At 40.5% G+C, this 23,453-nt stretch overlaps 1 protein-coding gene and 1 long non-coding RNA gene across 30 annotated transcripts in view; both read right to left on the reverse strand.

Moving 5' to 3' along the window:
- Nucleotides 1-23,453, reverse strand: part of MEF2C (myocyte enhancer factor 2C) — a 176,163-nt gene that overhangs the window by 21,523 nt on the left and 131,187 nt on the right. For 25 of the 29 annotated variants that reach the window (XM_081504935.1, XM_081504932.1, XM_081504927.1 and 22 more), the window contains 2 exons: nt 14,521-14,707; nt 12,379-12,426 (listed from right to left, as the gene is read on the reverse strand). In XM_081504935.1, the coding sequence (XP_081361061.1) occupies nt 12,379-12,426; nt 14,521-14,707 (235 nt within the window). The remainder of the gene's footprint in view (nt 1-12,378; nt 12,427-14,520; nt 14,708-23,453) is intronic. The other 4 variants (XM_081504919.1, XM_081504930.1, XM_081504933.1 and 1 more) reach the window with 1 other exon arrangement.
- LOC145511508 (uncharacterized) lies at nt 16,027-22,218 on the reverse strand. The gene is made up of 2 exons (XR_014057907.1): nt 20,695-22,218; nt 16,027-17,533 (listed from the first exon to the last, which is right to left on the reverse strand). It is a non-coding gene; the product is annotated as an uncharacterized LOC145511508 (long non-coding RNA).

Genomic DNA, 23,453 nt, shown 5'->3' on the forward strand with positions numbered 1-23,453 from the left:
CCTGCTGGTCCAGAGGTTAACACGCCGCGCTCCCGACGCAGGGGGCCTGCGTTCGATCCCTGGCTGGAGAACTAGATCCCACATGCTGGAACCAAGAGTTCGCCTGCCAAAACGAAGATCCCGCGGGCCACAGTGAAGACCCGGCAGAGTCAAAATAAATATTTTTTAAAAAGGGGCCTCCTACATCAGAGGTGATGTGGAACATGGTCAACTTGGGCGTCAAAAATAGCAATTCTGGTTCAAAAGACACTGGACTTACATAAGGGGCAACGTTCCAAACCATACTTCTAGTCTCCTTCTGGATAAATAAATATTTACAAATAGGAAATATTGTGTTTAGCTACACTAAATGCCAGAGGAGCTGTTTAACTTTCAGTGTGCTATTTTGAGCGGATGATTAAGTATGCTTTTAAAGGTAGATTCTGAAATATTTTAGTCAATAATCTTCTCCCCTGTAATAGAGGGTAAAGATGTTTACCTACCGACCATCTATTTAAGAGAACAGCTTCATCAAAACCACTCAACATGATAGGAAAATGCCCAGTATCTTATTGTATCCATTATTAGGCATCTGAAAAAGAATTTCTAATATATAGGTTATATAAATTACTTTGTTTGGTACTTTGTTAATGGTATTTTATTTTTCGGAATTTGGAGCAACCTGCCACAGGAAAACATTAAATTGGACATAGAGCTAAACCTCTGATGTATTGATTTTCTGTTTTTACTTCAGCCAAATGTTTTTCCCACTTAGGCTTTTTTTTTTCTTTCAACAGAACAATTCTGAAAACATTTACGGCATACAATCTTGTTAAACTAAAGAAGTTACATATATAATAATGTTCACTGAAGTGAAGTGAAAGTTGCTCAGTCGTGTCTGATTCTTTGTGACCCCATGGACTACACAGTCCATGGAATTCTCCAGGCCAGAATATTGCAGTGGGTAGCCTTCCCCTTCTTCAGGGGATCTTCTCAAACCAAGGATCAAACCTAGGTCTCCCGCATTGCAGGCGAACTCTTTACCAACTGAGTCACAAGGGAAGCCCAAGAATACGGGAGTGGGTAGCCTATCCCTTCTCCAGCAGATCTTCCTGATTCAGGAATCGAACTGGGGTCTCCTGCATTGCAGGCAGATTCTTTACCAACTGAGCTATTAGAGAAGCCCAATAATGTTCACTATCAATTAATTTTACATTTGACCTTTAAGCTGGTTTTAGAAAAGGCAGAGGAACCAGAGATCAACTTGCCAACATCTGCTGGATCATCAAAAAAGCAAGAGAGTTCCAGAAAAACATCTATTTCTGCTTTATTGACTATGCCAAAGCCTTTGACTGTGTGGATCACAATAAACTGTGGAAAATTCTGAAAGAGATGGGAATACCAGACCACCTGACCTGCCTCTTGAGAAACCTGTATGCAGGTCAGGAAGCCACAGTTAGAACTGGACATGGAACAACAGACTGGTTCCAAATAGGAAAAGGAGTATGTTAAGGCTGTATATTGTTACCCTGCTTATTTAACTTATATGCAGAGTACATCATGAGAAACGCTGGGCTGGAAGAAGCACAAGCTGGAATCAAGATTGCCGGGAGAAATATCAATAACCTGAGATATGCAGATGGCACCACCCTTATGGCAGAAAGTGAAGAAGAACTAAAGAGCCTCTTGATGAAAGTGAAAGAGAGTGAAAAAGGGCTTAAAGCTCAACATTCAGAAAACTAAGATCATGGCGTCTGGTCCCATCACTTCATGGCAAATAGATGGGGAAACAGTAGAAACAGTGTCAGACTTTATTTTTTTGGCCTCCAAAATCACTGCAGATGGTGATTGCAGCCATGAAATTAACAGACACTTATTCCTTGGACTTCCCTGGTGGCTCAGACGGTAAAGCGTCTTTCTACAATGCAGGAGACCCGGGTTCAATCCCTGGGTCAGGAAGATCCCCTGGAGAAGGCAATGGCATCCCACTCCAGGACTATTGCCTGGAAAATCCCATGGACAGAGGAGCCTGGTAGGCTACAGTCCATGGGGTCGCAAAGAGTCGGACACGACTAATCGACTTCACTTTCTGTTCCTTGGAAGGAAAGTCATGACCAACCTAGACAGCATACTAAAAAGCAGAGACATAACTTTGCCAACAAAGTTCCGTCTAGTCAAGGCTATGGTTTTTCCAGTGGTCATGTATGGATGTGAGAGTTGGACTGTGAAGAAAGCTGAGAGCTGAAGAATTGATGCTTTTGAACTGTGGTGCTGGAGAAGACTCTTGAGAGTCCCTTGGACTGCAAGGAGATCCAACCAGTCCATCCTAAAGGAGATCAGTCCTGGGTATTCATTGGAAGGACTGATGTGGAAGCTGAAACTCCAATACTTTGGCCACCTCATGTGAAGAGCTGACTCATTGGAAAAGACCCTAATCCTGGGAAGGATTGGGGGCAGGAGGAGAAGGGGATGACAGAGGATGAGATGGCTGGATGGCATCACTGACTCGATGGACGTGAGTTTGGGTAAACTCCGGGAGCTGGTGATGGACAAGGAGGCCTGGCGTGCTGCGATTCACGGGGTCACAAAGAGTCGGACACGACTGAGTGACTGAACTGAACTGAGTTTCCAATGTCAGGACATTGTTTTGTGTTGCAAATAAACCTACGTCTTTTCATGTAATTTTGACTGTAAACAGTAAACTGACTCATATAATCCACTGCTCTACTGTAAGCAACACACCTAAAATAGTTTTTAGTGGAAAAAAATTATGACCTTCTAGTCTCAGCCTTACATTCACTTTGCCCTGAATGCTTGAAACCCTGTTAAAAGCAACAGCAACTATAAGTTATCCAGCTGTTGTAAATCACAATCAGGTTTTTTCTTTTTTTTTTGGAGGGGAAAGGAGATCTTTTTCATGGGGTGGCTCTGAGGGAAAAGGCAACCACAAAACATTTAGAGGTCAGAAATCTGGGAATGAGGAAAATTTCAATATGCCTACTGCAGAATGGGGGCAAATCAGATTTCTGATTCTTATCCAGCTAAAGACTCCTGATTACAGATTCTTAAAAGGAAAAATCAAATCTCCACTCTATCTGGGGGTTTCTCAGGGAAACAATAATGCATAATGTCAGACTGAGAAGAAACTCCTGTGAAACCTCAGTGCCTTTTGTGGTGTATTCTTAGAAAAATACCCCAAGAATACACCCAAGCCAAGGCTATTCTTGGTTGTACCAGTTGGAGGACAGCAGACGTTCTAAAAAGAGACTAGTCTCTTCAGCTTGACTAGGTCACCCTGATGATGAACCAGACCTTTGAATTTCCTATTGACCCTACTTGTCCTTGATGTTTCTTGGTTCTGTTTAGAATCTTTTGACAAATTAACAATCTATCTGCCAACTAGAACTTTAAACATTCAGCACATACAATGGCCTCTGGATTGTGAGGCAGAAGTAGAGAAATTTTACTGGGTACTAAGTTATTCTTCCAAAGACTGGAGTCTGTGTCATAAAGCAGGTTTGTGTTGGCAGACCACTCTCATTTTTTTCCTGAGAGTCATGCGGGTCAGGCGTTATTGTCCTGATTTTTGACAGATGAGGAAACTGAGGTTCCAGGAGTTTCTAAGGCTTGTCAGTAAGTGGGAGAGCTTTGATTTGAATCCAAAGCACAAGCTGCTTCCACTACATTATTACCAAAGCCAGATGTTTCAGATTTAGAATGCATCCATGAATCTCCCCTTCTCTCGGAGTAAAGGCTCCATTTGCAAATAAGAAAAAAGTTGACAATCTGATGTTTCCAGGGCGCAAAGACACACAAAATATCGTTCTGTTCTGAGGACTGTCTTACTGAAGGGATAGTTTTTCATCACACCATAAAAATGTGATGGAACCTTGCTATCTTAAAAAAAAGTTCCACTTCACAATGAATGATAGATAGATTTATGACTCACTTAATTGTTCACTTCTTGCAATTTGGGGGCTGTCTCTTTGCTAAAAAATGAGGGGGTGTCTTCATTATTGACACAATTGCTCATTCTTTCAGTCATTTTTCTAAACAAAAATATTGAGACAGTTCAAATTAGAGAGAACGTGACAGAAGAGAAAGAATAATTACTTGTGGTTTTAACATTTACACAACTGCTGCAAACACATCAGAAGATGATAATGTTCGAACGAAACGTGTTGCACTGCACTGCACCGTGCTCCCTTTCTGTCTGGGATTTATTAATATCTCCTCTCTACTCCCATCGTCTAGGGTAGGGGCCGTGGCAGGCATCTGTCTTGGTGAAGCCCAGTAGAGCACTACTCACACCCTGCACATTTCATAAATATTACTGGGACTAGATTAAACCAAGCTTTAGTTTTTGCTTAGGAAGTCAAGAATAAAGATAATTGTAATACTAACAAGAGCCAACATTTTTTAACAAGCACTTACTCTAGGGCAGAAAGTGTGCTCAATGCTGCCTTGCATCGATGATCTCATTTAATTTTCACCACAATCCTGCAACATGGGGATTCACAGACTTTCCAAGGACAACGTCTTCCCTAAAGTAACTCGAACATCATGTATTTTTCTTGGTTATTTTATTATTCTGAATATCTGCCTTTAAAGTATTTTTCCTTTAAAGTATTACTGCACGAGCAAAACTTTTGCTCCATGATTTTACAGTTTTCTCCGAGCTGCTTAATACCAAAGGTTTTCTTTTCAGGATTGTAATGTAAATTAATGTTGTCATGTTTGAATAGGTAAATTGACCACAGATTTAGATTTACTATTATTACCATGGGCTGCCCAGGTGGCTCAGTGGTAAAGAATCCACCTGCCAATGCATGAGACCCTGGAGACTGGGGTTCAACTGATCCCTGGGTCAGGAAGATCTCCTGGAGGAGGAAATGGCAACCCACTCCAGTATTCTTGCCTGGGGAAATCCCACAGACAGAGGAGCCTGGTGGGCTACAGTCCACGGGATCACAAAGAGTAGGACATGACAGATAATATATATCATCATAACCTAACATAGCAGGGATTTTTTTCCCTCTTACAGTACAAATACAACAAATCAGTTCTTTGTCATAACTAGAGACTGTAAGTGGAGTCTAAGATCAAAAAATTGTGAAAGGAAGGCACAGTGTTTAGTAAGACAGTGACCAAGTAGATATTATGTTCAGTTAATATAGCTGAACTGGAGCAATAATGAATGAACTGAGTGAATACCTAACGCCCTATGAACACATCTGTAGATGACAAATTGAACCTATTTAGCCAAGGTTTTGGTACAACACAGTTTCCTTCGTGTGCTGCTCGGCTGCCGCCATCGTGTCTGACTCTTTGCAACTCTATGGACTGTAGCCCGCCAGGCTTCTCTGTCCATGGGATTCTCCAGGAAAGAATACTGGAGTGGATTGCCTTTCTCTTCTTCAGAGGATCTTCCCGACCCAGGGATCGAACCTGGGTCCCCTACATCACAGGCAGGTTCTTTACTGCTGAGCCACGAGGGAAGCCCCTGAGTTTCCTTTCAAATAAACTAAAGGAATATATTTGATCTTTTAAATATGAGACTGTTTCATGACTGTACACTTAGAACTGAAATTCAAGTGAAACATACTATATATGCCTAGCTAAAATTTAAGACTGGCAAAGGTTTGTCTAAAAACAGCACATTATACTCTTGGCCGAAAGCCTTGAAGCCCCAAAAAGTCCCTGGTAGGTAAAACATTGATTTCCAAGAGGGGTTTTTGTAACCACATCCCTCCGTCAGGATCTGCTGTCTATTGATGCAGTTTCATATCACTAATGATTTTGAAAAGAGCTTCTGTATTATCTCCAAATAAAATCTTATGGTGATGCCAAAAGCGGGAGAGAAACCAACACTGTGCAAGGAAAAAAAAATGCTGAGAGAAAAAAGGCAAATGTTGAATAAAACTAATATTTTTGGGAGGAAATGTTAACTGCTTGCATCAATATTAAAAACACCAAAATTTATTATCAATCACACTCTTAGGTTAAATCAATGGGATATGAGTGAAGAGCCCAATTTTCACATTGCTTTACTGAATATAATAGAAAGGGGATAAAAAGGACCCGATTTGTGAGGTCAGAAATCATTGATATACAAAAGGCTCTAAAATCTGCTGAAACACTCTCCAGGGAAGTTACAATTTGAAATTTTGTTTTTCCTTTTGGAAATCAAACTCCTTAAGAATTAATTCAAACCAAAGGGGCTGAAAGTAGATGGTGTCCTGACTCAGCCTATAACATCCACTCGTCTCCTCTTCCACCTGCCTCTCTCACTTCAACGTGGCCTCTGCGGAATGGTGTCAAGGTACCACTTTACCTACAACCTGCCAGGTCTTGTATTTGGGAAGTGGACACTGATTTCCTTGGCAGTGGCTGATTATCATGTGCTGTAGGTTATCCAACTAGAGGACAGTATTTTTTTTTCTTTTAATAAATCTAGATAACCTTGGTTTGGGTTAAAAATATCACTGTTACTGAATTGCATAGATAATAATAAAGCAATGCTGTTGGATCTTTATTTATGTTTTGGGTGAACTCCCAAGGTAAAATTGAAAATGTGCTCAGAATTTTTATTCAGAACAATTGAAACTAACAAACTATGTCAAAAGAATCCAACTGTTAACTTAGCTTTTTTTCATAGGCTGCTTAACAATTTTTTAAAAAGTAATATAAAATTATATTTTTATACTACCAAAAAAGTTTTGTTTGAGAGTAACTAAATGGTAATCTCCTTTTCTTGAATATTGATTCTGAAGTTGTGTTTTGTTAGGCGAAAAAAAGGTAAACTTGTCAAAGCCAATTCTTTTAAACTGAATTTTTAACCACTTATCACTGATATTTTAAATCATTGAGTAAGAATTGCAGAGTAGTCTACTTGGTAGATAAGAAAGTCAGCCAAGAAAATTTCGATAAGTATTTTCAAAAACAAATACTTGTAAAGCAATGGTATTGGTATAGAATAATTAAACATTGTTATGAACTTTTCCTCTTCTCATTTAGTTCTATTTTATGATATGCTAAATTTTTCTTTTCCAATGCTAAATGAATTATAAAAACGTCATGTTGGTGAACTTTTATGATTATATGATCATAAAACATTACATGTAAATGGACCTAAGACTTTTGTGTCTTATCGCTAATGTGAGCACCAAGTTCAGAAGTCCAAAGTCATGGCGCAAAGTCTTGCCAAGTGGAGTCTTGAGTCTGGGAGCCCAGTCTCCTTACTCAGCCACCGCTCAGTGGTTTACCCACAGCAGCACAGTGCCACTACCAAGTCTCCATGTATTTAGCTGATACAAATTAAGCATTCCAGAAGTGACAATGCTTGACAACCAAATGCATAAAATAGTAAACAATTAACAATCAAAATAAGGAAACAGCTGTTAGTTTCTTTTTATATAAAATTATCTCTAATTTACAATAAATGCCAATTAAATTTATTAACCAATATACATAAATATCCTTTGCCTTATTGTCAAATAGCTATGTAGATTGTACAATTCTCCTGACTTTTCAAAGAGATTCCTAAAGATTTTCTTTTTGCTCCTCGAACCCCTCTTTTTTTTTTTATCTCAATCAGGAAACAGTACATCCTTGAGCATACTGGCACTTTCAACTCAATAAAAAAGCAACTATGTCATGAAAACAAAGGGCACCAATAAGAAAATGAACAATCCAACACAAGGCACTGCTGTGCTAACGATTAAACCTAATGAATACAGAAACTCAACTGAATTTGATCTTACAATCATCTGTAAGCACTAAGATTAGTATGTTAAAAGCTTTAATGTACAGAGATATGACAAAATGTAATTTTAAAAGCAATGATTTTCAATTTTGGCTCTTGAAAGTAAAGGATTAAATAGTGGATGAATAACTGTCAACTGAAACCTACAAATGTCACTATTACTAACGTACTAGAATGACTTGCTGTATATTTCCCTTACAGCAAGAGTACAACCCCATCCTGCTTCTTCTTTATCACCCACCTCTCACCCTCATGTGAAAGGACTTCAACTTAAGCAATAAGATGTTCATTATTTCAAGAAGAAACTTATGATGGTCAGAGGTACCCACCAATGTTTTATTTACTGATATATATCAGCCCTTCAGGTTTTCCATTAGGTAAGTTAAAGTTTGTAAAACTTTATTGGTTAATAGTGCTCAGCCATTTTAATCAAATAGTGAATTCATTATTCATTATCTACAGTATCAGAAGATTATGTTATTTCTGTGAATTACATAAATTCCTTTATGTAATTTGGCTTTTATTTCCTCTATTTGGCTAACGCGGATTTACTGAATATCTGCCATGTCCTCGCTCTTGTATCCTGAGCTGGGAATACAAACTGAAGAAGACAGTTTGCCCCCAGAGGGAAGTGTCCAGGAGACAGATGTATGGCCAGATAATGCAATTACAAGGCAAGGAGACAAACAGTGTAAGCAAGAGAGGTGCCTAATTCCTTCTGGAAGAGTCAGCTAAGGATTTCCTGAATGGTTGAACTGAATTCTGCAGGATTACAAGTAGTGCTCAGGAGCATGAAGTAGGAGAATGCTAAGAATGCACACACAAAGGCAAGAAGCTGTGACGCTGTTTGGAAAGTGGAAGCACGATGCAGTTAAGAGCATGCACTCTGGAGACAGACTGCCTGGGTTCCACCTTGGGCCATTACTTAATCTCTCTGTGCCTTAGGTCCCCCGACTATAGAAAGGGCATAATATGAACATCTACATAAAAGGGCTGCTATGTAAATAAAAGTTGTTTTTTTTTTTTTTTTGTAAATCACACAGTAAGAGCAATTTAGATGTTTGCTATTATTAGAGCTTGACTGTGGGGTTCTTGCTGGCAGTGGCAGACAGTAAGAAGGCTGAAAACCAGAGAGTAGGGATGGGCCAGAGATAAGAGCATGCATGCATGCTGTTGCTTCAGTCGTGTCTGACTCTTTGTGACGCTATGGACCGTTGCTACCAGGCCCCTCTGCCCATGGGATTCTCCAGGCAAGAATACTGGAGTGGGTTGCCACGGACTCCTCCAGAGGATCTTCCTGACGCAGGGATCAAACCCCCAATCTTTTACGTCTCCTGCACTGCATGCAGATTCTTTACCACGGAAGCCCATGGAGATAAGAGGCTCATGGTTAGTTCTGAAAGACCTGGGAAAACATTGCTGGAGTTTAAGCATCTGAATGATGACCTACAATTAGTTTAAGGGCTTGATAAAGACTAATGGGGAGTCGGGAGTGGGATGCAATGTGAGGTTGGGAGATGAATTAGGGATCTTTGGAAATAGTTCTGGAGTGTTGCTATGAGCCTGAACCAGGGCAGTGAGATAGGAATGAAGAGAAAGGGGGTGGGTAGATTTACGAAATAACCTTGGAGACATTTGGTAAGTTGGTAAGACCTGACGACTCACTGGATGGTGGGATGAGGGAGAGGTATAGTGCAGGGAGTGAGTGGATGCAAACGTTGCTATACTTTATGATCGAGTTGAGAGGAAAGGATGCTTACTTCTTTGGTCTATTGGTTTTAAAGGAACACAATAAATATTGAATTTGCTTCCTTCCCTCATGAGACTATCGGAGAAGGCAATGGCACCCCACTCCAGTACTCTTGCCTGGAGAATCCCATGGATAGAGGAGCCTGGTGGGCTGCAGTCCATGGGGTCGCTAGGAGTCCGACACGACTGAGCGACTTCCCTTTCACTTTTCGCTTTCATGCATTGGAGAAGGCAATGGCAACCCACTCCAGTGTTCTTGCCTGGAGAATCCCAGGGACAGGGGAGCCTGGTGAGCTGCCACCTATGGGGTCGCACAGAGTCGGACACGACTGAAGTGACTTAGCAGCAGCAGCAGCTCATGAGACCATACTCTTTTTGCAAGTTGAGATGAGTAGATATTGAAGAAAATTGGACTGAAAAGGGTTTCCCAGGTGGAGGCTAGTGGTAAAGAACCCATCTGCCAATGCAGGAGACATACAAGATGTGGGTTCAATCCCTTGAGGAAGACATGGCAACCCACTCCAGTATTCTTGCCTGGAGAATCCCCATGGACAGAGGAGACTGGGGGCTATAGTCCATAAGGTCACAGAGTTGGACACGACTGAAGCAACTGAGCACGCACAGACTGAAAAATATTTTAACTTAATTGCAGAGTCCTGCCCCTTGACCTCAGAGTTTCTAACTTTATCTGAGACCTTGTTTCAATGACAATATTCAAAATTTGGGAGGTATCTTTCGGCCATTTTGCTTTAGTTTTCTTTTCTGAAAATGCAGAGACATTCTGACTGGCCTTGTTTCCCTTGGTGTTATGTGATTCTCTGACATCAGCACCAATATATTCACTCTGACATTTGATACAGGCTGGTGTGAGCAAGAAGGGGCAGACGGCTGAGTCTGTGGGCAGGACACAGCAGCTAAGCTCAAGACCCAGTGGCATCTACAACAGGTGTTCTGTGGAACCAGAGTTAGAAAGGGCTTCTTCCTCTATTTTTAAAAAGTGGGGAAGTAACTCTTTCATAACTATACAGAAACTGACTGTTATATGCTCCTCACTATAAGATACAATCATCGAGATACAGTATTTATCATCATCAAGGGGGACCAACTGAGTGTTGTTTTTTAAATTTCCTTCCATTTTTGAAGTAGAAGATTCTTGAGTTATGGCAGAGGTCCTGAAGTTGGGGAATGAATTTGCTAAGCCTACAAGATTTTTTTTTTTTTAGTTCAATGACGCTATAGCCTATATATGGCTAACTTTTATGTTTACAAGATTGAGTGTCTTCTTTGTCCCTGGAGGGCCATTTAACTTGGTGGACTGTCAGGGAATTGACAATGACAGCATAACTGAACAACAATGCTTATTTCAATATAGAATTCTAAAGCATTTTAGCTATTAGGCAGTAACAAGAGGCCACGTCATCAAAGATGAGTACCCGTTCCCCAACTCCACATGTTTTTTTAATTACTCCTAATTACTTTCATCACTGTTATTGTCTGTTCTCATACAAGCAAGCAAACTGATGCATCAAGATACTGGATAAAATATCATAATATCTAAACTACTTTTATTTACCTTTTCCTTGGAGTTTGACACAACCCAGTTTTCAGCCCTAACACCCCCTCCAGCCATAGTGTCTGGCAGAGACTTGAATCCAAGACACAATGGTCTAGTTTTGGTCTACAATTTTCAGGCTACAAATGCTGAGATATTTTTTTTTTGAGGGGATAAAAAAGAGCACTTTGTTTCAATATCCAGCAAAATAGTATATTCAGCCTACTCATTAATCTGACTCTACCTAATCTTTAAAAGCTAGATAAAATAGGAAGTCAGGACCATTGAGTCTGTTTGTTAATTCAATGTGTAGTTCTTACACTTTTTCTTCATTACTGAATTAGTGAAGAGCCAGTATCAGAAATAAGAAACATTACTCCCAAATGGACATATTTATAAACATGTTTCTATATGTCAATTTTTAATCTTCTTTCTTATAATTAGCAGCCTATTATAGTTGAACCTGGCAAAATATTTTAATTAGGCTGTCCATAGATATTTCAATAAATTTGAATTTTTTTGACATTTCAAACATAACCTTGTGCTATCATGCCTGCCTCCTACTATTTTAAATGTATAGTATGTTCTACTGCAGGAATTACCATGGTTACTTGTTATGCCAATAGTGAACTGCAGTTAGCATTAGAAAGTATTGTGCTGTCTTACCTCTGTATTGGAAATGACATCGACATCTCAGTAATCACAATAATATGAACTAACATGGGACCCTGGACAAGTGTGACTATAAGACCAATTGGTCATAGTGCAAGAAGTTCTTAAAGAGCTGAACTGTATTTAATGTGTTTTTTTGAGAGGTACGCTGTGTTTACATTCTCTAAGAACTCATTTTAATCCCAAATGTGGTTTTATTTTATTAACAGTAGTGTTGAATGGCTATAATCTCACTCCTTCCTTTTCTTTACGCATTCTCCTTTAGAAGTATACAGGAGTTCAGTACTTCTTTGTGTAGAAAGTGATTCACATTTAGTGTGAAATAATTTACAAAGGAACCGACTTGCAAGGTTTGCTAAAGGTACTCTGGTGGCCACCAGAGATGGTACCTAGGATTAAATTGATTTGACCAGAACCCCCAACTCTGATTATGTTGATTAGCTGAAGCTTTACTATGGAAAGGTCTACTTAATAAACAGCTGTCTCTGAGTTATTATCCAATCACTCCCGCTTCATCAAAATGCTTTAGAAATCCTTGGGGCCATTTTCCCACGAGTCTCCCTGATCTCTCAGCTTTATTGAAAAGACTTACTTCTGTGGATCACCAAGTAAAGGACTGCTCAACAACGACACGCACCCCAGTACCGGGGTCTCCACTCACCTGCACTGGTGCCTGCACCGGACGTGAGGTCTCCACCCATCAGACCACCTGTGGACGAAAGAGGAAGATCAGAAGGAGAAAGGCTAGTGGCCCACGGGACAACACACTGTACCGTTAGCAACTTTAGTAATCTTAGGATTCTCCCAAGAGTCCTAAATTTGTCAAGTGTTACCTAGGTCAGACGGCTGACATTTGTTTTACTGTGACATGCTGTGATCAACACTAAAAATACATTCCATCACTGACATTTTGCAGCATCCTTTTTCCTAAGAAAGATTACCTTTAAAAAAAAATCTAGTCTTTGAATGGTCTCTGAATGTTTAGTGTATTTTCACATTTAGTTTTCCTAAGATTGCATTTTCTAGAAAGTGAAGAGTAAAGTTTATTATATGCTCAAATAACCATATAGCTGATGTTTAATTTTTTGTAAATATATTTTACACAATTCTGTGCAACGCTAATTGCCTAGCACTTTGGTCATTTCATGAATCTTCTAACAGTGAATGACCTCCTTTACTACCTGAATCTTACTTACTAATGCAATAAAACAGGCTTTATTGGCCACAAATTTAGAGACATATGTTTATTCACTGCTAGCTTAAGAAAGCAGGTTAAAATTTGGCAACCTTCATTTATGGGAGTTGGGATGTTTCAAAAAGATACTGAATATAATAATTAGTTTTACTTTTTAAGGGACAAAACTTAGCTAAAAGAACAGAATATCAGTGAGATTATTTTCTAATTGCTATTATTATTATTTGGTACTGGGTTTGGAATTAGAAGAAAATGTTCATTACATTTTAGGAAAGAGTTTATTATTTCCAACCAAATAAAAATATTTTGGAAATAAACCATGAGATTTTTTTAAAATAAATGAGCATGAGTTCATTAAGTAGGAAATTCAACAGTATTTGAGTATGATCTAAAAGGAATACATATGGTTATTGAAAATGCTTACGAAAAATTTCAACATATTCAGAAGTAGGGATAATAGCATAATTAGTCCTTTATACATATCTCTCAGATTTAAGATTTATTTTAACATGGCTGATTGTATTCTCTACATGAAGTTTCTGTACTAAAAAGTAATACACATTTAATTCTAAGGCAGATATAGGTATTCTGAAGGAAAAATTCTGCTGTGAATAAACTGCTTTTAATAAAAGTATGTCTAAGGCATTAAAATTCCCTATTAAGTGCTTTTTAAGAAATAAAATGTAAATGTATAATGATTGGCTGTATACAATTTTGAAATTCAATTTTGGTGCTTATTTTAGAAATATGAAGGATTTATTCAGTTATATTCAACTCATATTTACTGAGTTCCTACTGTGAATCTGACAAACAAGAGGACATTCTTTCCTTCAAGGTCCTGTGAGTCCACTGGGGAAATGGACACACATTCAGTACAGTATATCATATTGTGTATTGCTTGATCTGAGTTCTAAGAATGGCCAAACTTTTTCCTGAGCGAAGATTTCTTTTCTCTGAGACACTGTGAACTGTACAACCATAAGAATCTCTTGGAAGCATAGACACAAATTTAGGGCAGTTGTGTATGTCCTTGTGATATGCTTTTATCTTCATTTCCGACTTAGTTTTGTTTTTAAGTCACAGTTTTTATAAATTATGCTATTTCATCACATTTCTTCTCTGCCTTATGTCCTCTGTGCTGTAAGTTACTGGACTGATAAATAAAAAATTGACCAAAATAATAAATAACTAAATAAGATAAATGCTGTCAAGGAACACGGGGAAAAGTTTCATAGAAAAGGTGATATCTGGCTAGGAGTAAGGGAAAATGGCATTTTAGGCAAGAGAAGAGGAGAAACAAAAGCAAGGAGACAGGGTATTTGGCGTTCTCTTTGAGAAAGTATGTGGTTAAAATATAGCCACATGAGGAGATGGGTGCTAGATAGGCTAAACATTTAAACTGCAGATTACGAAAGATTTTGAGGAATATGCTAACAGGGTTAGGTTTTTATCATGTGAAAGACCTAGATGGTGATGGGTATTAAGCAATGAAGGAACATAACAAATGGAAAGCTGGAACACTCAATATCTTGTAGGTAAAACAGCCTTCTTTGCCAAGGGTAGCTCCTTCCAATGATTTGCCACTGTTGAGTTCTTACGAGGACATACCTGTGTTACCTGCACTTGGAGGTCGATGTGTTACACCAGGAGACATACTATTCCTCTGCAGAGAAGGGTGGGCCAGTGGCAAAAGGTTGGGGTTTCCCAGTGAGCTGACAGGGTTGCTGTATACCAAACTGTTGTGGCTGGACACTGGGATGGAGACTGGCATCTCAAAGTTGGGAGGTGGAACAGCCTGTAGGAGCAAGAAAAACAAGCATGGGTAAAAGAAACGAACAGAAACACAGCTCAGTACAGATAGCCTTACTTTTCCAAGAAAAGTTTCAAATTCCAAACTGCTTGGGATCTAGAAGATCATTAAGAAGAGCTCTCAAGATGTTCAGATCATAAACCGATTTCTTTAATGTGCTTACAACTGTTTCTTTGCAACTATTAGAAAACGTTTCACTTTTGTTTAAAACAAAGCCCCATTTCATTAGACTCCATTGTCTTTGAATTCCATTCTATTAAGTGGTAATTGTTCGTTTCTGATATCTGAATCTGGTGCCAGAAATGACTGCAAGATCAAAGGTACATGACTGTGATGACTTCACAGAGAAAAGGGATTAAAATGCACACTGCAGCCTTTGGTTTAATTGCTTATTGAAGCATATTTATGCAGAAGTTTAATGATATAAAATCATCTCCGGGCATGTGAACAGCATATATACTTTAATTATTATATTTAAAAGTCTGTCTTTTGAAAGTAACTCTAAAGATAATCGATATTTTAAGATACAGGGTTCAACAGAGCATGTATCATTCAATAATTCATATTTTAAAATGATAGTTCAGAATACACATCATACTTCACCTTTTAGGATATACTGACATTGACAAATGGCAAGACCCATATCTCCAATGAGAGAGTTGCAAACATTTAGTGACCTGTGTGGATGTCTAATTAGAGTAATTCAGACCCCAATTATTGATTTTTTGGTATTATTTTGGCAATATAACCCACACATGCTTATTTTTCTGCTTGCATTTGCTAGATAATCATAGTTGTAATACTCTCCCCTCCTCCTTTTTTTTTTCATTTTTAACATTATAAATGAAAATACTGTTTGAATATATTGCCAGAGGACTCATGGTGTCAGAGTATGCAGCATTCTTAATATAAAATGGATATATGTGTGTATGTGTATATGTGTGGATCTAGTACTCTTGCCTGGGAAACCCCATGGATGGAGGAGCCTGGTAGGCTGCAGCCCATGAGGTCGCGAAGAGTCAGATGCGACTGAGTGACTTCACTTTCACTTTCATGCACTGGAGGAGGAAATGGCAACCCACTCCAGTATTCTTGCCTGGAGAATCCCAGGGACGGAGGAGCCTGGTGGGCTGCCGTCTATGGGGTCGCACAGAGTCGGACACGACTGATGCGACTTAGCAGCAGCAGCAGCAGTATATATTACTAGGGTTTACATAGAAGATTCCCTCAGGGAGTCTCTAATAACCCATTGTACAAATTTAAATGCATATGTGCCTGTGGCTCAAAGTTTTCTCTTTTTACTATTTTTTTTCTGTAATCCTAACATCAATTTATTTTTATTTATTTCTCGTTGATTGGTTGGCCTGCATCACATGTTGTGCTCTGCAGCAGTTCTCTGTTCATCCTGGTGACAATTACAATACTGTCCTCTTTCTCTGCTTCTGCTCCCTTATTCTTTACTTTTCCTATTTTTCTTTTTTTCCCTGATCTGGACATGGCAATACCGATAAGTACAAATGTGTCATTAACTCTTTTCAATTACATGTCTTTGATCCTTCACTGATTTAGGGGGAAATAAAAGTGTACAAGTGTTATATTAACACAGATTTTTTTTTATTAAGCTTTATCTGTTGTAAACAGGGTAACAAAAATAATTTTGGATAAACACCATGATATCATTGAATATGAATGTTTGATAAGACATCACAGAATGATTATGTTCCCCAATTCCCAGAGCCTTTAAGCAACAAAAAATGTTAGTGTATGCTGTAAAATAAATGTCTATAGAGTCAATAAAATACTGCATTCCCTTATTAAAAGGCCAAATAAGAATTACTCCAGCACACTTGAGAAAACAAAGTAACCTTCTAGGACTTTTCCATTTACCCCAACTCCCTCTCCACTGCTCTGGGCCCAGGAGGCTGATGTCCCAGACTGCATCCAGCACATTCCCCTGGCCCTCTGGCTTCCCCTGGGCCAATGAAGGCACTGGCAGAAGTACAGAGAGTCAGAGGAGAGAGGTCCGGGTATATTTCCCCTCTTGCTGGGCCAGAGGGTGGCAGAGGCTGCCTTCCCCTAGTGAACAGCACACCCCCTTTTTGGTCCTCTTTCCGACGACACAGATCTTCCTGTGCCCTGATAACTTCTTCCCCTTCTTGCTCCTTCAGACCTAAGTATGGTAAGAGCTTCCAGGTTGGAAGCTCTAATGCACTTCACTATTTCTTGAGTTTACCTGATCTCTCAGTTCAGTTCAGTCGCTCAGTCATGTCCGACTCTTTGTGACCCCATGGACTGTAGCACGCCTGATCTCTGCTCATCTGTAAATAGACCCTTTACTGAACTCTCTTCCATTACCCTTCTGAGCGTGTCATCTATTTTCCACTAGATCCACAGTAGTAACTCTAGATCTAGAATTGTGGTACACTCTGCAGTGGACTGTCTCCTTAGGGGGCATTCTGGAAACTTGTGGGTGTCAGTGATTGGGCAGTATGGCTCGGATTTTCCTCGTTGGTAGATATGCTGTGGTGGTGGTTTAGTTGCTCAATCGTGTCTGACTCCTGCGACCCCATGGACTGTAGCCCACCAGGCTTCTCTGTCCATGGGATTTTCCAGGCAAGAATACTGGAGTGGATTGCCATTTCCTTCTCCAGGGGATCTTCCCGACCCTGGGATTGAACCCAGGTCTCCTGCACTGGAGGCAGATTCTTTACCGACTGAGTTACCAGAGAAATCTCAATATGATATGCTGTATATCCTACTATATGTGGGGCTGCTGCTGCTGCTGCTAAGTCGCTTCAGTCATGTCCAACTCTGTGTGACCCCATAGACGGCAGCCCACCAGGCTCCGCCGTCCCTGGGATTCTCCAGGCAAGAACACTGGAGTGGGTTGCCATTTCCTTCTCCAATGCGTGAAAGTGAAAAGTGAAAGTGAAGTCACTCAGTCGTGTCCGACTTGCAGCAACCTCATGGACTGCAGCCTACCAGGCTCCTCCGTCCATGGGATTTTCTAGGCAAGAGTACTGGAGTGGCTTGCCATTGCCTTCTCCAATATGTGGGGCAGTTGTACACAACAAAGAATTGTCTCTTATCCCATCCACCCTTCAAATGCTTCACTGGACATTCATGTGTATGAAAAACCTTTTTAAGAATCATCTGAGTCAGAACTAACTTTGTTCTGCAAACACACGGTATTTTTTTAATACACTGAAACACAGATTTTTTTATGCACTAAAATTCCCAGAAATGCAATTCCTGTGTATGGCGAGGGAATATTCCACTTTGTTTGGTAGGGAACTTTGGAAAATCATGTCACCAATGACAATTCTGCTCTTGTGACCTGGGTTGGAAATCTGGCACACTGCTTTCTCTCAACTCCCTCCATTAAAAAAAGTTCTCCTCACCACTTCACTAAAAATGCTCTTGTCATTGTCATGAATAACCTTCAGATTGCTAAATCCAACGGTAACTTCTTAGTTCTCAACAGGGACGCAGTTGATCACTGCTTCTTGATAAACTTCCTCCCCTTCCACAACCCTGGACTTTCCCTCCTGTTTCGATAGCTGCTCCTTCTCAGCCTTGGTTTCTGGTTCATCCTCTTCTCCCTGCTCTGTGAATGTGAGAGTGCATGCTCAGTCGTGTATGACTCTCTGCAACCTGATGGACCATAGTCTGCCAGGCTCTTCTGTCCGTGCGATTTTCCAGGCAAGAATACTGGAGTGGGTTACCATGTCCTCCTCCAGGGGATCTTCCTTACCCAGGGATCGAACCCTACTGCTAGCATCACCTGGGAAGCTCAAATGAAAGAGTACCATGGTCCTTTTTCTAGTTCTAGCTCGGATCTCTCTCCTGATTCCAAACTTGCATATTCAGCTACATTCTCAATATTTCTATTTAAGTGTCTGATAAGCATCTCAAAACTAGCCCCAATCTAGCTCTCCTCATCTTCAGCTGAAGGCAGCTCAGTGCTTTCTTTTGCACAGAATAAAGTTTTGGGATCACCCCTGAATCTTCTCTTTCTCCTATTCCCCACTTTTAGTCTACCAGGAAACACTATTGGCTTAACTTCCACATATAACCTCCAACCACCTCTCACCTTCCAATGGCTGATTCTAGCACCATCATCTCTTGCCTTGATCACTGCAGTCACCTGCTCATAGCTACCTGCTTCTATATCCTTGCCCTCCCTTTTATTTTCAACCCTGCAATCAGATAGATCCTTTAGAAGCATAAATCAGGTGATGGCACTACTCTATTCCAAACAGTGTGTGAACTCTCATCCTAGCTGGAGCAAAGGCCAACTTCTTCCAGTGTTCCACAGGGTCCTAACTGCAGTTTTCACCAGGCTCCATTACTGATTTCCTACCATCCTCTTCTCCCCTCCCTCATTATTGTCTTATTTCTCTGGTTAACTCCATCACTTTCTTCAAATTTCTGCTCAAAATCTGGTCTTTTCCATCAAGAACAGACTTGTGGTTGCCAAGGGGGAGAGGGGAAAAGGGGAGGGAAGAATTGGGAGTTTGGGATTAGCTGATGCAAAAAATCTTATATACGATGGATAAACAACAAGGTTCACGGTATACCATGGGCAACTACATTCAACATCCTGTGATAAACCATAATGGAAAAGAATATGAAAAAGAATATATATATAACTGAGTCACTCTCCTGTACAGCAAAAGTTAACACATCATTGTAAATTAACTACCCTTGAATAAAATAAAATTTAAAAACAGCTAGTCTTCTCAAGGAAGCCCACCCTGACCACTCTACTTAACCCTGCTCCTGCTCCCACCCATCTCCTGATCGCTTTCTCTTCTTTTATAAGACCAGTTAAGATATTGGCCACTTAATGTCCCCTTTCATCAGATGCTAAAGCTCTTTTGCTACGAAGTAATACATAGCCTAGCCCACTTTTATTGTTATTAATCGAATATTTTCATTCAAAGAATTTTTAGGAAGATACTATATGAATGTAAAAGTAAGGTTACAACAACTTACTGTGTATTATTTATTGAGCAGGCACTATACTGTAATTTACATACACAATATGATTGAAGCTTCCAACATCCCTTTGCTACAGATATAAACCTTCTTTTTTAAACTGGTGAGATTGAGCAAGTGATCCAAGGTCATGTAACAAGTGACTGAGCCTGTTAGTTTTGCTACTAAATGACTGTGCAACACAGTATACATTTTTGGATAGAAATAAAATATTTTGGTCAGAAATCATACTGTGAAGTGAGCACGGGCTGCATATGAGAAGCTTATTATTTATGAACCAGGAACATAACAGACTAAATGGGTTCTTATGGGATGGCTGGACATCATGTTAGAGTGTGTGCTTATGCCTACTGATGCCAGAGTGTGATGCTGCTGCTAAGTCGCTTCAGTAGTGTCCGACTCTGTGCGACCCCATAGACGGCAGCCCACCAGGCTCCGCCGTCCCTGGGATTCTCCAGGCAAGAACACTGAGGGCTTGGGAAAAAATACACCTTAAAGATTCCTCTTGCTCAAATTTATTCAGATTTCATATTTTAAAGCTCTCTTTTGCTTACAAATGTTTTACTCTGTATTCATTATTATTACTTATAAATGTTTAACTGGATACCTAAGTATCCCACTATAAGACTACTTCTCCCCTGAGTATGTTACAGAATATTGACTGTGTCTCAGTAGAGAACAAAGCCAATACCTTCCCCCATCCCGAGATTATTTGCATATCCAAAATAAAGGGGATGGTTAATAGTCATTTAATGAATTCGGAACCACTCTACTAACCAATTTGGTAAAAGTCTCTCTACTCCTTTCTATCTCTGACCATCATCCCCAAGTTATTCAGTTTCCAGCATTCTGGACTGTAAACAATTTGATGAGAGTTATTATAAAACTCTCTTGTGAATGGCTAAACAGAAGTCAGATATAATTCTGATAGTAGCATGCATGCATGCTAAGTTGATTCAGTTGTGTCCAACTCTTTGCAACTCCATGGACTGTAGTCCGCCAGGCTACTCTGTCCATGGGATTCTCCAGGCAAGAATACTGGAGTGGGTTGCCATGCCTTCCTCCAGGGGATCATTCCAAACCTAGGGATCGAACCCACATCTCTTATGATTCCTGCATTGGCAGGTGGGTTCTTTACCACTAGCATCACCTTTCAGGAAGTCAAGCATACTTCAAAAATTCACAATTCATTCACAATTCATAGTGGTAACATCCATTGCAGTTCATCTTTTGCCTTGTTTCCTTATCTGCATCAGGAACTGCCTAAATAATTTTGAAATCACATTATAAGCTTAAATTTGACCACAGTGAGAAGCTGTCTCAGAGAATCAGAAAGAACATCAGCCTTTGTATCAGAAATCTTAGTTGCAGTCCAGGTAGTGTAATAAACTGCAACTTAAGCACGCAAGTCATTTAATCTCCCTTGACCCTATGTGGGACTTGAAGCAGCTGCATCCAGAAAAGAGACCCATCAGCTCTAGATGCCTTAGGAAATGGTTATAACAATGTACCCATGTTTATAAGAAATTGGCATTTTTTCTTTTTCTTCTCAACTTTTCAAAATTAAGGAACTTAAAAGTATCTAGGGACTTCCCTGGTGATCCAGTGGCTAGGACTCCATGCTCCCAGTGCAGGGGGCCCAGGTTTGATCCCTGATCGGGGAAGTAGAGCCCACACGCCACAGCTAAATATCCTGTGTGCCACTAGGATGACCTGGCACAGCCAAAACAAACAAACAGAAAAACAGCATTTAAATTTAAAAAATTTTTGTCGAAAAAATGAAAGCTGAAAAGTCATTAAAGACTCCAAACTTGCAAAGATGTCAGGGGCAGGCTCCAAATTTTAGAATCCCTCAAGACAAGAAAGAAGAGAGAATTTTGGGTGATTCAATAAGATGAAATAAGTAGGACTGGCTGTATAATTTGCAGGGCTCTGGGCAAAATGAAAATGTGGGGGGCCCTTGTTAAAAAATTGCTAAGAATTTCAAGATGTTGACAGCGCAGCATTTAACCAGGCGTGGACCTAGGGGAGCAGGGCCCTGTGTAACAGTACAGCTCACACACCCACGTCTCGGGCCCTGGCTGTAGGGATACGGGTATGAAAGCTAAAACGTTTTTAATTTCTGCCCCTAAACAAATGGATCATGGTTACCAAAGTGAGTCACTGCGGTCAGAAAGGTATCTGAACTCTTATCCAAAACCCATGACTTCCCAAACTTACCGCAAGGAAAAGTCCAATAAAATATTTTTAATAAAATATTTTTAGTTAATAGGCCCTCTTTCATTTAATGGGAATGACTGAACGGAATTCTTTTTGGGGGGCCACAGCTGACACTCTCAACTTCTGAACAACCATGACCAGCCTGCTGAGAACTAGCAGAGAAAGGAATCACACAACGTTGATGACTAGTGACTACACTTGCGGGCGTGCGTGCTCAGTCGCTTCGGTCGTGTCCGACTCTTGGCGACCCCATGGACTGCAGCCCGCCAGGCTCCTCTGTCCATGCGATTCTCCAGGCAAGATTACTGGAGTGGGTTGCCATGCCCTCCTCCAGGGGATCTTCCTGACCCAGGGATCAAACCCCAGTCTCCTGCATTGAAGGCGGATTCTTTACCGACTGAACCACCAGGGGAGCCCAGCGACCTCGCTTGCTGGTATCCAAACCCCTTCCAGGCCGCCCCACAACTGCGGCCAGTGCTCGCCACCCCCTCCGCCTGCAGCTCCTCACAATGTCTACACCCGCGTGCGTCCCTGTGGTCCTCTCTCAAGCAGCTGCTTCCCCACCTCAAAGCTACAGATGCTGAATTCAGTATAAAAACAGAGGTCATCAGGTGGCCATCCTCTCAACTTCCCTCTCCCTGCTGCCACTCTGACTACAGCTGCGAATCCTTCTGCTTCCCAGCCCATCCCCCTTCCTTGAGAAGCTTCGCCATTTTATCCCCATTTTATCTACACGTCCAATCTTTTCCTTCCTTCAAGTGTTCCTCCTTGGCATATAAATCACCTCAAGTACTTTTTCTACTTCCCTCCTTGATCTGAGTTACAGTCTTCTTTCTCGCTCTTCACAGTTCATTATTTGAAGAAATTACATCCATACTATTTCCACTTCCTCCCTTCCTGGTCCCTCTCAACCAGTCTTGCGCTTGCCCTCTCCTCCCTTCAGCCCATTTCCTAATTCCTGGTTCCTCAAATGGAGCTGTTTTTTTCTCGCTGTGAAGCCCAGCATGAACCGTGGCAAACCCCACATGAGGAAATGCTGGTCGACAGGATTCCAAATCAGCCATGAATGATTTCATGTCATTGAAGAATATGGGCAAAAAATGAGATGGTACCAACAGGTGACTGCGATATTAAATTCTCGATTTGAGAAGGGAAACTCTTCAACCTGGGTCTCTGGAATAGAAAAACACCCTTGTAATGTTTTTAGAGAGGCAGACACACTCTCTCCGTACAAAGGGCAGAGTGTCCTTGCCCTGCTGTAAATGTTTTAGCAGCTGTGGAAACTTTCAACAAAATTTACTTCCAGCAACTGAACGCGATGTGCGAAAACTGGGCTTTTCATCGTGGAGACTGAAGCACTTACTAAAGAAACGGGGACTTGGAGGCACAGCCCAGAGCTGTATGGCTCCTTCTCACAGCTCTGCCTGTGAGCTCTAATGTGGGTTTCCATCCCCTGCTGCACGCCACTGCACCTCTTAAGAAATCATGTATCCCGATTTTGAACTCTCTG

This window comes from Giraffa tippelskirchi, chromosome 6 (assembly GCF_054371585.1).
Source record: "Giraffa tippelskirchi isolate mGirTip1 chromosome 6, T2T-mGirTip1v1.2.pri, whole genome shotgun sequence".
Taxonomy (NCBI): domain Eukaryota; kingdom Metazoa; phylum Chordata; class Mammalia; order Artiodactyla; family Giraffidae; genus Giraffa; species Giraffa tippelskirchi.